The 17,077-nt window shown below is 37.4% G+C and overlaps 1 protein-coding gene across 3 annotated transcripts in view; it reads left to right on the forward strand.

The window, feature by feature from the left end:
* The window catches only part of STRN (striatin), a 111,650-nt gene that overhangs the window by 86,880 nt on the left and 7,693 nt on the right, over positions 1 to 17,077 (forward strand). For 2 of the 3 annotated variants that reach the window (XM_060168510.1, XM_060168511.1), the window contains 6 exons: positions 1,395 to 1,442; positions 2,218 to 2,339; positions 5,597 to 5,764; positions 7,417 to 7,557; positions 15,706 to 15,813; positions 16,905 to 16,991. In XM_060168510.1, the coding sequence (XP_060024493.1) occupies positions 1,395 to 1,442; positions 2,218 to 2,339; positions 5,597 to 5,764; positions 7,417 to 7,557; positions 15,706 to 15,813; positions 16,905 to 16,991 (674 nt within the window). The remainder of the gene's footprint in view (positions 1 to 1,394; positions 1,443 to 2,217; positions 2,340 to 5,596; positions 5,765 to 7,416; positions 7,558 to 15,705; positions 15,814 to 16,904; positions 16,992 to 17,077) is intronic. The other variant, XM_060168512.1, reaches the window with a different exon arrangement.

Here is a 17,077-nt window from a genome sequence, read left to right on the forward strand (position 1 = left end):
GGGCCCCTCTACAGTGTTGGACACCTCTTTTATTAAAGAGTAGAAATGAACATCAAATGGAGGAGATTTTGGAAGTTTTACTACTGGTAGAGAATATCTATTGCCCAGTTTAAAAGAGATCAGGGCTTCTCTGGTGGCGCAGTGGTTGAGAGTCTGCCTGCTGATGCAGGGGACACCGGTTCGTGTCCCGGTCCGGGAAGATCCCACATGCCGCTGAGCAGCTAGGCCTGTGAGCCATGGCCGCTGAGCCTGCGTGTCCGGAGCCTGTGATCCGCAACGGGAGAGGCCACAACAGTGAGAGGCCTGCGTAACGCAAAACAAAACAAAAAAAGAGATCAATGACATTCCTGCTGTGAGTCATACATAAACTAGATAAAATACTTGATTCATCAGATAGCTCAACCAGATCTTGCTTAAAGCCAAGTGAATCCTCATGTAGATTAGGTGTATTCAGCAGAGAAGAAGTATTTCTTGGTTATAAATTGTGCCTTTTGTCTTTCAAGTTCTTTAGTCACAGTGGACATCATACTGGACCAGAGAATGTGAATGTCTCATCATATATTCTTGACTAAAATTTAGAAAAATATTGAAATAAATTTTTTGCTGGTGATAGCTTAGTATCAACATCTTCACATTGCAAGTAACAGTAGCCTGTTTACCTTTGAACTTAAAACTTTGGTAATGAGGAGAGATATCATATGCCTTTAAAAAAAACTACAATGCAATCCGATTTTAAATCGAGTTTCCATTATCAGTCATGGCCAGTATTAGGCCCTGTAGAGTACCCATATACTCAGTGTTCCGAGTAATGAATAATCTGATGATTTGGACAGTTTCTGCAGGTATTAAGGACAGGAATGTTAACCTTTATGCAAATGCAAGGAAATTAAAGTACTTTTGATTGAAATTCTGCTATGTGTATGGTTCTGTCCTAGGCTCTTTTACCATGTAGAATCTCATTTAATCCTGTGAATATTTGGTGTTATCCCTATTTTTCTGTTTTATTTTAAACATAGAGGAATCTGGAGTTCCAGAAGATTAAATAATTTGCCTAAAGTTAGCCAGTTAGTGACAGAATTGGAAATTGAATCCAGAAGTTTATCTCTTCAAAGCCCATGTTTTTTCCCCGAGTGAGGCTCTCTCTTCCTTTAGTCAAATAGATTAGGACAATGCTAAAAGTGCTGTAACAAGGTATTGTTACTAAACAAGAATTTTGTTTCTTGAAGTCACAAATATATGTGATCCGTGTTAAGTAAGCTTTCTTGTGTACTGGGGTTGAGAATGGTATATTATCATAGTGTTGGTATTTCTAGGGGCAATTTTATGACATACATTGTCATACTGTTTACTACTGAAAACTTACAGTGGTAAAAGTCCTCCTCTCTCTGATTTAGGAGCACTTCTCTTGATGTGGAGCCTATCTATACATTCAGAGCTCATAAGTAAGTATGTGCTTTTTCTTTGTGTTAAATCAACGTCATTGTAAATCAGCCTAAGTAGCATATTTTCTTTTCTTTCACGTATGTATTTGTGTTATGTATTTTTTTGTATTTTGTAGTGTTTTTTGTAAATGTAAAAGAAACTGGCAGATAATATAATGCTAGAGACAAGTTTATCACTACCAAATTGGGGTCCTTGCTGAAATTAGATTTTATTTGCATGACGTGTAGATGATGTATATATCTCTCTTAAAATGAAGTTGAGGCAATTAAGATTAACCATGAGAAATCCTGATCTTTTTTCCTTAAAAATAGATCTGAGACTTTTTTTATTGTGATCACATGTTGCACGCTTTTCCTGTTTCCATTTAAGTTTAAGGAATGTACCTGTTCACTTGATTTAGCACAGAGGTTGGCATACTTTTTATAAATAAAGGGCCAATTAGTAAATGTTTTTAGGCTTTGCTGGCTGCATATTTAATGTTGTACATTCTTGATTTTAGTTTGGTTTTGTATTACAACCCTTTAAAAAATGTAAAAACCATAAATGCTTGAGGACTGTACGAAAGCAGTCCTCTGGTTGGATTTGGTCCATAGGCCATAGTTTACCAACCACTGGTTTAGCAGAGGAAGAAAAATGAATAATGCTTTGATAGTTTTTTATTTGTTATCCAAAGCAGAAAAAGAGAAAGCCTTTTGAATAATTAAGCATTCTTGTTTTTAACAAGTCCTATTATCAGATAGATTTTTGAGAATAGAAATTGATTTTCCTTCCCAGAGGTCCAGTGCTTTGTGTGGTGATGAGCAGCAATGGTGAGCAGTGCTATAGTGGCGGGACTGACGGACTGATCCAGGGCTGGAACACCACCAACCCCAACATCGATCCCTATGACTCTTACGGTATGTGATTCTCCAAAGATATGAAAGAATATTTTCTTTTTATGCATTTTACATAGCATATGTAAGGATAAAATGAGATGTTTTTGAAAATAAATTGGTAAAAGGGAACCATGTATTTATTTTGTTAAAAAGGACTCCTGTATTTGGGAATCAATTTGCTATACATAATGCTAAAAGAAAAGACAAAATAATGTATTTTTCCCAAGAAAACAGTTCCCACCCCCAGAAGTCTTACTGATTGGAAATGCTGGCTTGATTGACAATTGTTTTCTTCATTGTAGGCATCTGTACAGTACTTGATACATTATTACTAATCTGTAATCATATTTTGTCACTATTCTTGACAAATAACTTTGAAGGAAAATGAATGATGGCATCGTCTTCTTGATCAATTATTGGAGGGTATAGAGGCTAATGATTTTTAAAGTGTATGGCACCAAAATATTTAAAAGCCTTTAAAAAATTAAGAAGTGCCCTTTAGATTTGGGAACAGCACCATGAAACAAAAAACTGTATTATAATCTGTCACTAGATATTATCGTAAATTCCCTTGCAAAAACTGTTTAGGAACTATTTTGGTTTCCTCTTAAAATTCTCCTTAAATTCTAGAATGGCATGAAGTGTCAAATATGTCATAAAACCATATTTTATTTTTGTTATCATTTAATTAATTTTACTAATAAACCTAAGTAAAGATAAGAAATTCAGTAACTAAAAGTTTCTTCTCACATTTATTTAATAAGCATTTAACATATATTTTGTGAAGGTTAACACCCCCTCTCCCTCCACAATTCTCTTACAGATTTATCTGTTTCATGCTTTTCCTTACTTACTTTATCTCTGTACCAGATATCGGTTGACCTCATTCTGTCCCAAGCCAGCCCTTCCCCTTTGCTCTTGACCTCATTCTCTTGTTTCCTTTGAGACTTCACTCTAATATCATTCTTCTTCTCTGTTTCTGGCTGACTCTTTCTCTTTTGCTCTCTCTTGCCCTTATCTGAAGCTTTACTCTCTTTGTTCTCTTTCCATCCCCTCAGCATGTAAGTAAATTCAAGTATCTCCCATCCTGGGCAAGGAGAAGCCTTTTCTGACTCCATTTCCCTCTCTGGCTTTTGTTTAGTCTCTCTTTCCTTCATTTCTTTCATTCCTGTGTCTCTTTGGTTATATCGTCTAGGAATCACAATTACTAGTTACTAATTCCATGTCCTTTCCCTGTGCATGATCCCTCTGCATTCTATCTTCTGGCTGTTCCACTTAAATATAACAAGATATCAGTATCTACCTAATTTGGCTGATCCAAGGGGTATTTTACAGTCCTTATTTTACTGGATATACTGGCTATCTGAAACTGTGGACCACTCCGTCCTTGTTGAAATCTGTTCAGCATTGGCTTTTTTGACACTTAACTCTATGACAGTTTCTATTCCCTGTCCATCATAAACTCCTTATTTTTCTCACCTTAAATATTAACATTTATCAAGACCAGACCCTAACTCATTCTTTGTATTGCACACATCTTCTTTGGTAGATTGAATCCACTTTGTGGTTTTATATGCTATTGACTCATAAATCTCTTCTTTAGGCTTCAGACTACCTACAGAACATCTCAAAGTGGCTGTCTCATTGTACATAAATCCCTACAAGCACTGTTTCTTCTTCCATGTATATATATTTTTTGGGGGGGGAGGGCAGGGGTGGCATCGCGTGGCTTGCGGGATCTTAGTTCCCCAACCAGGGATCGAAGTGAGAATGCCAAGTCCTAACCACTGGACTGCCAGGGAATTCCCTTTCCATGTATTCTTATCAGTTGGTGGCACTACCAGAATTATCCAAACTAGAAACCTAAGAGTTATCCTTGATTCCTTGTACCGTTTTACTATCTATACCTTATTAATTACCTCCCCCTGAATATTTCTTGAATTTACTCCTGCTCTGCCCCGTTTATCACTGTCCTCGTCTGGGTCTTCACCTTCACTCTCCCAGTCTTCTGAAACAGTCCCCTTGCCTTCATCTTGATTCTTTCCAATCTGTCTTCTACACTATAATCAAAGTTACCTTATTAAATACTTACTTCACCCTGCTTCTCCTGGGAAACCCTTCAGTGGTTCCCTATTGCTTTTAGGATAATTTCTTTAATACGTCATAGAAATCCCACCATAAACTAGCCACTCTCATCTCTTCTGCTTCTTGCCTCAAATTTCACAGTCCAGTAATACTGACTTCTTATAAATTTCCCCACATAGCATGCTATTTTTCCTTCTGTGATTTTGTAGGAGCTGCCTCCTTTGCCAGGAATGCCTTCCCTCTGTCCTTTGACTGGCCAACATCTGTACTCTAGGTGTCATCCTCTCCAAGAAGCTTTCATTCATCCCAGTCACTCTCCGTGGTAACTGGTATCTGTCACTATTATTGTACTTACCACATTGTCTTTTGAAGACAAGGATGGTACTGTGTCTTAATCATCTGCATGGCCCCTGCATCTAGCATAGTGCCTAATACATAGTTTATCTTCAATAAATATTTTATGATATGACTAAGAGAGGATATAGGTCAGATAACACCATTGACATTTTAAATCTAACATCTGTGAGCCATCTTGAAAGTACCACTTCATAGACTCATTGTGAGGGTTAACAAGTAAAATTTCCAAGTTGGCTTTTATCAGGAAACAGTGCTAAGCAAACCCCCTCCCCTGCCTTCTCCTTGCCCGCCCCCCACATGCAAATCATTCATGTGTCACATCTTGCTGTTTGAGCATTTGGGGATTCCTGTAGGTCTCAGTTCATGTCCATTAATGATGACAGAGGCCTGTTGCTCCCAAGAATGACTGCCATTCATAGCACAAATGGCCTAAAGAGTGTATCCAAAGTGCTGAAGGACATCAGAGGAGGGAAAGGGTCTCCGTTCACTTCCTCAGGGAATGTGAGTTGTGGTTTCTCTGAAAGTAGATTAAATTCAAATGGTTTATGTTAACATGCTTTTTTAAAAAAAATCAAGACAAATGGAAAGAAAAAAGGGAGGGAGAAGGAAATATGTAATTTTTTTAAGGAGAAATATATGTACTTTAAAATTTTAATTTAGACATTTCAAACCCTACATTTGCATGTTTCCAAGCCTGTTTTTGCCACATTTCAGAAGAAAAATAGAAACTAGGAGGTGTATTTTATACTTTTTGTTTTGTATATTTTACTTTCCTTTGGAATCTAAGTACCTTTATGATTTGTGCTTTTTTCCCTGCATTCTTGCTGTTCTTACAGATCCTTCTGTTTTAAGAGGCCCTCTTCTAGGCCATACCGATGCAGTCTGGGGTTTGGCTTACAGCGCAGCGCACCAACGTTTGTTGTCCTGTTCAGCAGATGGCACTCTCCGTTTATGGAATACAACCGAGGCTGCTCCAGCCCTGAGTGTATTTAATGATAATCAAGGTACATACTTTTTTTCCGTTATTTTACTCAGTGTTTTATAAAATTATTCTAAAAAGAACAAATAAATAAATGATTCTACAAACTCTGACTGTTTAAATTTAATTTGAAGGTTGTTTTTAAGCAGTAAAAATATATTTGCTTGAATTTCCAACTTAGTATGTATAAGTTTAAAAAGCATACTATTTGGTGAAATAGCATGCCTTTTTTTAATTTTTAAAAATTGAGATATGATTTCTGTACAGTAAAAAACAAATATCAAGGGTACATTTTCATGAGTTTGACAAATACATAAAACTCTTGCACCTATCAAGATAGAACATTTCCTTCACTGCCCCTAAAGTTTCTTTGTGTTCTTCCCAGTCATCCACCTTTCCCATTCCTAACCAGCGGTACCCACTGTTGTGATTTCTTTCATTATAAATTAGTTTTGTCTATTCTAAAACTTCACATAAATGAAATCATACAATGTGCACTCTTTTTGTATCTGACGTTTACTCTCACGTGTTCTTGTGATTCATCCATGTGGTAATAAGCATTAATAATTTATTTTTATTGTTTAGTAGTAAGTATTTCCTTAAACCACTGTGTTTATCATTTAACTCTTCATGAACATTTGGGTTGTTTCCATTTTTTCCTATTATGAACAAAGCTGCTGTGAATTTTTTTTTTTTTTTTTAATCACAGGCAGGTAAAGACCTGGAAATAGAATTTCTGGGCTTTAGAATTAGAATTGTGTGTTTTAACTTTATGTGAAATTGCCAGACTTTCTTTGAAAGTAGTTGTTCCATGTTACACCACTGACTGCACCGTGTGAGAATTCCAGTTGCTCTACATCCTAATTACAAACATTTGGTGTTGAGGATATATTTAATTTTAGCCATTTTGGTGGGTGTGTAGCAGTATTTCATTGTGATTTTAATTTGTATTTCCTTGGTGGCTAATTATTCTGAGCACCTTTTTTGTGTGCTCATTGGCCATTAATGTACCTTCTGGAAGATACACATTTGTGAACTGTTAGCTTATTTAGATTTTGAACCAGATTTTAAAAATCAGATTATATTCACATATACATAGAATTATATTTTTTTATGTTTATAAATAAGTTCCAAGCTTTACCCTATTCTAGATGATAAATAAAAATACCTTCTTTATTCTTGAGCTGCCATAACTTGTGCCTAGGTTTTGATGAGTTGCCTGCATTTGATATTTGCATAACTCTACCAATAAATAACTATTTGAGTTTTTACTTCTTAAATTCCATACTTTTAGAGAGTTAGAATTCCTATTGAGAGATGGGCTTTTAAAATGAAGAATTCTTGTGATGCCCCTCTAAACCCCAGGTTGATTTGAGGTGGAAGCAGAAAAACTTGTAGTCCATATGTTTTCCATTTATTTCTAAATAAAGGCTTGGATTCAATGAATACAGTAGCTGTGAGTGGTAGAAGATGTGGTAAACAAGTAAGGATGATAAAATAGACTAGGACTAAGAGTAATGAAAGAAACAATCTGCACTGAATGACTATGAGCTAATTCTTATTCTAATGTTGAGCCTTATTTACTTCTTATACCACCGTTTGTTTTGCTATATTCTAAGCACATTGTGAAGTAGACCCTCTAACTGCCATTCTCTTCGAATATGTTCTGACTCTTAGAATTGGGAATCCCTGCCTCTGTGGATCTAGTGAGCAGTGACCCGAGCCATATGGTAGCATCATTCAGCAAAGGATACACAAGCATCTTTAACATGGAAACACAACAACGCATTCTCACTTTAGAATCCAACCTAGATTCAAGTATGTATACCAATTTTAAGTAGTCTGTGTTTGGATCAATTTTTTAAACGTTATCAGAATTATAACTACTAGAGTCAACTATGAAAAACACTTGTCATTATAAAGTGTTCTGCCTCAAAATCATATAACACAGTTATTAGAAGGATATAATGATTTACAGTTGATTTTAAGTCTTTAGGTTAAGTTTATTCACATGTATAACTATACTGTTTGAAGTAGCATTTGAGCTATTCTAAAGAGAAGTCAAGTTTAATTTTATACCAAATGCTTAGTTTTCAATTCTGTTTGAAGACAATAATATTTATTCTGAATACAGGCATATCTTGGAGTTTTTGCGGGTTCAGTTTCAGACCTTTGAAATAAAGCACATATTGCAACAGAGTGAGTCACATGAAGTTTTTGCTTTCCCAGTGCATATAAGAGTTATGTTTAGTCTATAGTACAGACTGTTAAGTGTGTACATATCTTAATTTAAAAGAACTTTATTGCTGAAAAATGCTAACCACCATCTGAGCCTTCAGTGAGTCATAATCTTTTTGCTGGGGGAGGGTCTCGCCATGATGTTGATGGCTGCTGACTGATCAGCGGGTGGTTGCTGAAGGTTGGGTGACTGTGGTAATTTCTTAAAATAAGACAGCAGTGAAGTTTGCCGCATTGACTGACTCTTCCTTTCACGAACAACTTCTCTGTAGCATGCGTTGATGTTTGATAGCATTCTACCCACAGTAGAACTTCTCTTGAAATGGGAATCAATCCTCTCAAACCCTGCCGCTGTTTGATCAACAGGATTTTTGTAATTATGTAATCCTTTGTTGTCATTTCAACAATCTTCACAGCAGCCTCACCAGGAGTAGATTCTATCTCAAGAAACCACTTTCTTTGCTCATTCATAAGAAGCAACTCCTCATCCATTCAAGTTTTATCATGAGATGGCAGCAATTCAGTCACATCTTCAGGCTCCACTTCTAATTCTAGTTCTCATGCTATTTCCACCACACCTGAAGTTACTTCCTTCACTGAAGTCTTGAACCCCTCAAAGTCATCCATGAGGGTTGGAACTAACCTATTCCATACTCCTGTTCATGTTGACATTTTGACCTCTTCCCATGAATCACAAATGTTTTTGGTTTTTTTTTTGCGGTACTTGGACCTCTCACTGTTGTGGCCTCTCCCGTTGCAGAGCGCAGGCCCAGCGGCCACAGCTCACGGGCCCAGCCGCTCTGCGGCACGTGGGACCCTCCCAGACTGGGGCACGAACCCGCATCCCCTGCATCGGCAGGCGGACTCTCAACCACTGCGCCACCAGGGAAGCCCCACAAATGTTCTTAATGGCATCTGGAATGGTAAATCCTTTCCAGAAGATTTTCAATTGGCTTTGCCCAGATCCATCAGAGAAATTACTAGCTATGGCAGCTGTAGCCTTATGAAATGTATTTCTTAAATAATAAGACTTGAAAGTTGAAATTACTCCTTGATCCATGGGCTGTGGAATGGAGGTTTTGTTAGCAGGCATGAACAAAACATGAATCTCATTGTACATCTTCATTAGAGCTCTTGGGTGACCGGGTGCATTGTCAGTGAACAGTAATATTTTGAAAGGAATCTTTTTTTCTGAGCAGTAGGTCTCAAGAGTGGGCTTATAATATTCAGTAAACCATGTAGTAAACAGATATGCTGTCATCCAGGCTTTGTTTTTCCCTTTATAAAGCACAGGCAGAGTAGATATAGCATAATTCTTAAGGGCCATAGGATCTTCAGAATGGTAAATGAACATTGGCTTCACCTTCGGGTCACCAGCTGCATTAGCACCTAACAAGAGAGTCAGCCTGTTCTTTGAGGCTTTGAAGACAGGCATGATTTCCCTCTAGCTATGAAAGTCCTAGGTGGCATCTTCTTCCAATAGAAGGCTGTTTCATCTACATTGAAAATCTGTTGTTTAGTGTAGCCGCCTTTATTCATTATCTTAGCTGGATCTTCTAAGTAACTTGCTGCAGCTTCTATATCAGCACTTGCTGCTTCACTTTGCACTTTGATGTTACAGAGACAGTACTTCTTCCCTTAAATCTCATGAACCAACCTCTGCTAGCTTCAGACTTTTCTTCTGCAGCTTCCTAACCTCTCTCAGCCTTCATAGAATTGAAGAGAGTTAGGACCTTGCTCTGGATTAGGCTCTGGCTTAAGGGAATGTTGTGGCTGGTTTGATTTTCTATCTAGCCCCCTAAGACTTTCTCCATACTGTTTTGCTTTCTTATCATTCATGTGTTCACTGGAATAGCACCTTCAGTTTCCTTCAAGAACTTTTTCTTTGCATTCACAACTTTTGGCTGACTGGAGCAAGAGGCCTAGCTTTTGGCTTGTCCTTTCCACATGCCTTCCTCGCTAAGCTTAACCATTCCTGGCTTTTAATTTAAAGTGAGAAGTGTGCAAATCTTCCTTTCATTTGAGCACTTGGTCATTGTAGGGTTACTGATTGGCCTAATTTCAATATTGTTGTGCCTCAGAGACTAGGAAGGCCCAAGGAGAAGGAGAGAGATGGGGTTACAGCTGGTCGGTGGAGCAGTCAGAACACACACGACATTTATCAAGTTCACCGTCTTATATGTGTGCACTTCATGGCACCCTAAAACAAATACATTAGTAATATCAAAGATCGGGGACCACAGATCACCATAACAAATATTAATAATGAAAAAGTTTGAAATATTGCAAGAATCACCAAACTGTGACATAGACACGAAGTGAACAAATTCTATTGAAAAAATGGAACCAATAGACTTGCTAAATACAGGGTTGCCACAGACCTTCAATTTTTAAAACAACACAATATTTGCAAAGCACAATAAAATGAGATAGGCCTGTATAAAATAAATCTGTTTTTCATTTCTCATAATTTTACTTTTTTAAAGAATAGTTGCTGTGCAATATTATATGTTATAGGTGTACAGTATTGTCATTCACAATTTTTAAAGGTTATATATACTCCATTTATAGTTATTATAAAATATTAGCTGTATTCCTCATGTTGTACAATATATCCTTGTAGCTTATTTTATTTTTATTTTTTTATTTTTTTAAAATGTCTAAATACTTTTTTTTAATTTTTATTGGAGTATAATTGCTTCACAATACCGTGTTAGTTTCTGTTGCACAACAAAGTGAATCAGCCATATGCATACACGTGTCCTCATATCCCCTCCCTCTTGAGCCTCCCTCCCATCCTCCCTATCCCACCCCTCTAGGTCATCGCAAAGCACCGACCTCTAGACACAAGACAATCAGAGCTCCAGCTCCATTTCTCTGATTCATCTGGCTGCCTTCCTCCTTTATGTGCTGGCTTTTTCCTCAGCCTAACTTGCCCCGTGGTCACAACATGGCTGCCAGCATACCTGGAACAACCTGCTCCCTTGTTTATTTCCAACAAGAGAGGCGACCTCACCCTGAAAAACATACAATTAAAGTTTTTCCTTCCTGTCTGTCTGATACATCTTGGGACACAGCCCACCCTTGAATAGTCACGATCAACTGGAGAGAGCCCTGGGATGATGGGCTCAAGCCTGCGGTCCTGAAGCAGTCACCAGCAAGGGGGACTACACACACACACACACACACACACACACACACACACACACACACACACCCCACACACACACACACACACCCCCCACACCCCACACACACACACACCACACACATACACACCACACACACCACACACACACCACACACACACACACACACACACACACACACACACACACATATAAAACCATCCTTGGCATAGACTTGGAATTGGGATCCTCCCCAGGAGCTGGGGATAGACCAGCTTCCTTTGAGCCCTCTGGCTACATTTATTCCATTTACCAAGTTGGGTTGGGTTATAAAGGAGGAAGCAGGGAAGCAGGTGCTCTGCTTAGGCAACCAAGAGTGTCCGGTCCAGATAGCTTGACTCAGGGCACATCTTCAAGGAGCCTGGTGCATCCTTAGCCAACATATTGACAAAAGGCAAAAGTTTCCCCTGCCTCCCTTGCCTTTTTGGCTTGCACTTTTCTTTTGGTGTTTCTTTGAGATAAAAGAAAGAAAGAATTGGAAAAAGAAGGGAAATAGAAAGAAAAACTACTGTCCTCTCTGGCTTTCTCTCTCTCCCTCTCCCCACCCCCTCTACTACACAGAATCCTGGGGATTGTAATAGTGACCACTGATGTCATGGCAACAGGAAATGCAGTATTATGGGCTGAGCCCAGAGGAATATTATCTGTATAAAGTTTTTTTTTTCAGTGACTATGAACTTCTTTTTTGTATTTTTTATTTTTTTAACATCTTTATTAGAGTATAATTGCTTTACAATGGTGTGTTAGATTCTGCTGTATTGAAAAGTGAATCAGCTATATGTATACATACATCCTCATATCCCCTCCCTCTTGTGTCTCCCTTCCACCCTCCCTATCCCCCCCACCAGGTGGTCACAAAGCACCGAGCTGATCTCCCTGTGCTATGCGGCTGCTTCCCACTAGCTATCTATTTTATGTTTGGTAGTGTATATATGTCCATGCCACTCTCTCACTTTGTCCCAGCTTACCCTTCCCCCTCCCCGTGTCCTCAAGTCCATTCTCTAGTAGGTCTGCGTCTTTATTCCTGTCCTGCCCCTAGGTTCTTCATGACCAGTTTTTTTTTAAGAATCCATACATATGTGTTAGCATACAGTATTTGTTTTTCTCTTTCTGACTTACTTCACTCTGTATGACAGACTCTAGGTCCATCCACCTCACTACAAATAACTCAATTTCGTTTCTTTTTATGGCTGAGTAATATTCCATTGTATATACGTGCCACATCTTCTTTTTCCATTCACCTGTTGATGGACACTTAGGTTGCTTCCATGTCCTGGCTATTGTAAATAGAGCTGCAGTAAACGTTGTGGTACCTGACACTTTTTGAGTTATGGTTTTCTCAGGGTATATGCCCAGTAGTGGGATTGCTGGGTCGTATGGTAGTTCTATTTTTAGTTTTTTAAGGAACCTCCATACTGTTCTCCATAGTGGCTGTATCGATTTAGATTCCCACCAACAGTGCAAGAGGGTTCCCTTTTCTGCACACCCTCTCCAGCATTTATTGTCTGTAGATTTTTTGATGATGGCCGTTCTGACCAGTGTGAGGTGATACCTCATTGTAGTTTTGATTTGCATTTCTCTAATGATTAGTGATGTCGAGCATCTTTTCATGTGTTTGTTGGCAATCTGTATAGATCCTCTGCCCCCCCAATGGTTCCCCAATTTCTCCCTTCGGCATGGGTTCCCTTCCCCTCCCCCATCCATCCCTCAGGGGTGCCAGTCCCGTCCCGCCTCCACTTCTCCACCCCCTTCACTCCCCACCACGCCCCACATCCTACCCGGTCGCTGGGGGTTCCTCCCGTCCCCTTAGGTGTCCGTGGTCCCCCACCAGTGCCTGGTAGGTGCCCTAGTTGTGAGGAGATGCAAGTTCCGCGTCCTCCTATTACGCCGTCTTGACTTCGCCCTCTCTTAGTAAATTTAAAATCATGCTTAGATATATGACCTAAAGCTACTGTAATAAAAAGCCAATATGAAATTAAGAAGGATGTTAATATTTTTCAAATTACCTTCAGAGAGTATGGTCAATTCTTTGAACGTCCTCAACGTAAATGTTGATTTTAATGACTGCTACAAATTAATAAGGTCTCAAGTCAGTGAGTGAGATGGATAAGCTAAACTAGGCAATTCCATTTCTCCCTCACAATGTATAACTGTAAAGTCATATGACTTTTTGCCTGATACTAGAAGCATTTTCTGAAGAAGAATGCCAAGAACGTTTTGAGCAAAGGCAGCATTCTTGGAATAAGTGATAACTATTTCGAGTTATAATAATATGTCCTGACATTTCCTAAGTTATCAGTTTGATTACTTTAGAGTTATATAAAGCAAATTTCTTTCTTTCTACTGTGACTCCCTTAGCTGTTTATATTTGACTATGTTATTGTATTCTGGAATTTAGCAGGTGTTTTTTTAAATTAAAGTTCAGACCAAACATGTTTTAAGGTAAAAGTGAATTTCATATAGTTTAAAAGGATGAAAGATGTTTGTTGTTAGAATCAGAATAAATTACCTTTCTTCTTATTGATGGCAGTGGTGATTTGACTATGATTAAGTTAAAGGTAGTTGAAGCAGGTAATTGGGTACTTGTGAACCCATTGGAAAGGTAAACTATTTTTAGATCATAAGCTGAATATAAATATTTGGAGGATTCTTTTAGACTCTTTGTTAGAGTGATGGCTAGTAGGCCTTCAGTTTATTTCTAGTGTTCTTTGTATTTTGCTTACTTTTACTTGTCTGATTTACCATCACCTGGAGAAATTTCCTTGCAAAGTATTACTAAATAAGAATTTTCTTTTGCCTGATTTCTATCATGCTTCTTTTCTAGATCTCAAAGTAATTGAAGCTATCCTCAGAAACTTCTCTCCCAAAATATATCGGATACTTTACTTAAAGTATTTGTATTTTGTTGTTATTCTCCTGCTAGACCTTACAGTAGATATTGGTCAGTGGTGTGTTATCTCTGGAGGAAAAAATATCCATAGGCTGAATTTTTAATCTAAACTCTTTGTTTAGGACCATTTAAAATGAATATAACTGACCCAGAGCTTACTCCACATGGTCAAGTGACTTTTTGTTGTGCACTTAGATAACAGGCTGGGTGGCCGCCTGCCATTAGCATTGGAAAAAGACTACCTTCAGCTTTTAAGATGTCATATTTCTAGGTACCACATGAAAATCCAATAGAGTAGACTAATATTGGAGCTATTTTTAGCTATGCATCACTATATTTTCTATTATGAGTGTAACTTCATGATACCTATTCAAAGAAGAGTTTCAAAAACAGTACAAGAATTCTTGGTTAACCTTCACCCAGATTCACCAGTTTTTAACATTTTGCCATATTTGTCACATTTACTTTATCATTCTCTGTGTATAATTTAAAATTCTGAGCCATTTAAGAGACGTTATATACCTATTATATACCTATACCCCTAGATCCTTTAGCATGTAATTCCTATGAATAAGGACATTCTCTGACAGCACATTACATTATCAAAATCAGGAAATTTGACATTGACACATGCTGTTATTGTTTACACTCAAATTTGCCAGTTGTCCCAATAATGTACTTTATAAGGACATCCCTTCTCCCAAGACCATGATATAATAATTAGTTTTTAACTTTGACATATCTTAAATTAGTGTTATCTTTGTGTAGATTTTCCCTTTTTTTCTTGTAAAAAGTATTGTAACAAAAATCACTAATTAAACTTAAGTTCTTAATAATTGATTTCCACTTCATAAAAGGCTGTCAGGAGGAACTTGTGATAGTTTAGGTAGCGATTTTGGCAGTTGCCTGATTTGCATGAGTCATCTAGTTGGGATAGAGGTAGAAATTAGAATAGGTACTAGCTTTGTTACCATGATTTTGGGGAAGTCACCGATGTTTTCTGGACCTTGGTTCATTCACTGTGTTATGAACCTAATGACATGTGGCCTGCCTGTCTCATTGTGTGTATAATTAAGATCTCTTTGAACACAATTAAGTAGTGTGCAAAAAAATAATATTAGAATGCTATTTTCAGATTCCAAACATGGTAGACTGTTAAATGACCATTTCTATTATGAGAAAGAGAAGATTAAAGAGTTAAAAATTCTCTTTGTCATGTTTATCTTTAGATGATAACCATGTGATAAAGAGCTCTATATCTAGAATGAGCTGAGATTTAAGTTTGGGAATTATCTATGTGAAGTAATGATGGAATTTTATTAAAGTAGCAAAAGTATCATAAAACACTGTAGGATGAGAAATGTCAGTGGCTCTGGGCTAAGCTCTAGGTGGCATCCATTGATAGCAGGTGGTGGAAAAGGAAATTCTAATTCCCAGGTACTTCTAGGTTTGTCAGTAGAGTGTTGCTCAGGAGATTCTCATTTCCTAACATCTCAATTATGAACACAATTGCAGAATAAATGAACTAAAGACAAGTTAAAGTCATATCATTTACTTTTCCAATCTCTTAGGTGAATATTCAGTTCTTTTTTGTGTGAAGAAATAGTAGCTTTGACAAATTTGTATTGCTCTTTAATTTTTTCTTTTTAGCAGCCACCTCTTCCTGCCAAATAAATAGAGTCATCAGTCATCCCACTCTTCCCATCAGCATCACTGCTCATGAAGACAGGCATATCAAATTCTATGATAACAATACAGGTAAGAATTTATTTAAATTGATTATTGTTAAAGCAAAAAAAAAAAAAAAATCCCAGCTGTAATTTTGGTGTCTGTCAGTGGCTTTATAGTCAGCGAATAGGCACTGAAACACAAATCCTCTCCCAGATCAGTTTCTTTTTACTCCATCTAAATCTACTAAGAACTAGTCTTCACGATAGCATATAGAATCATCTTGGTTTATTTAATAGTAAATAGGTGTTATATTTTGGCCCTAGAGCCAAGGTTATTACTAGGAACACAATGAAAAATTCATTCAGATACCAATAAAATGATCTCTTGTTTTGAATATATTGTGGAAAAGTAGAAATTTACTGGAAGTAGAGGCATATGATCATTACAGATGGCAAACCCCTGAGTCATTTCATTTATTTTATTTGTTTTTCCATGGACTAAATTTTTTCTGTATTATAATACTGATTATTTGGTCCTGACTGATTTGCACTGAGGTATGGAGGCTTTCCCAATTTTTATTAGCTTATATTTCACTAGTCTAAAGGAAATGCATGAAGAGCTGGTTGGGAGAACAACTCACTGTATTAGCAGCCATATTTACCTGAGTATCTGCTACTGGCTTTGTAAATGTGTTGACTTTTGCTAACTTTGCTTAGCTGCAAGTGATGAATAATTTAACATTTCTAATCTCTTTCTATGTACTGTTTCCACCAAAATTGTGGCCAGGTTTTCTCTCTGTTACTTTGTCTTTGTCTCAGTATTTTCTTCTGCTTCCACAAAACAGATAATTTGCCTGTAGCTAAAGGATGCAAAGTCAGTGATGAATAATGTCTGAGTTTTAGTTAATGAACATGGCTTAAAGGAATATTTGTGTACAAATTAATGACTTCCAATTTGTGAAAGACAAAAATATAATCTGAAATTTGAGCTTTTGTTTCTCATTATCATCATGGCCAGAGCAGGGAGGGAGACATGTGTTGTTTTAGCAGTTGGAAAAGCTATTGATGTAGAGACTACACAGAGAGGGGTGACTGGCGAAGCCAGTACAGCGAGGTAGCTGGCTTGTATTCAGGATAAGGTAAACTATTACTAAAGAGTAACAATCTCTTTTTCCAAAGGCAAACTGATCCACTCGATGGTAGCCCACCTAGAAGCTGTTACAAGTTTAGCAGTTGATCCAAATGGCCTGTACTTAATGTCTGGCAGTAAGTACAACTATGGATTATTTATTTATTCTTACCATTTTTATATTTAATGTAATTTTTCTCTTAATTTCTTTTCTTTTGATATA

Source organism: Lagenorhynchus albirostris, chromosome 13 (genome assembly GCF_949774975.1).
Source record: "Lagenorhynchus albirostris chromosome 13, mLagAlb1.1, whole genome shotgun sequence".
Taxonomy (NCBI): Eukaryota; Metazoa; Chordata; class Mammalia; order Artiodactyla; family Delphinidae; genus Lagenorhynchus; species Lagenorhynchus albirostris.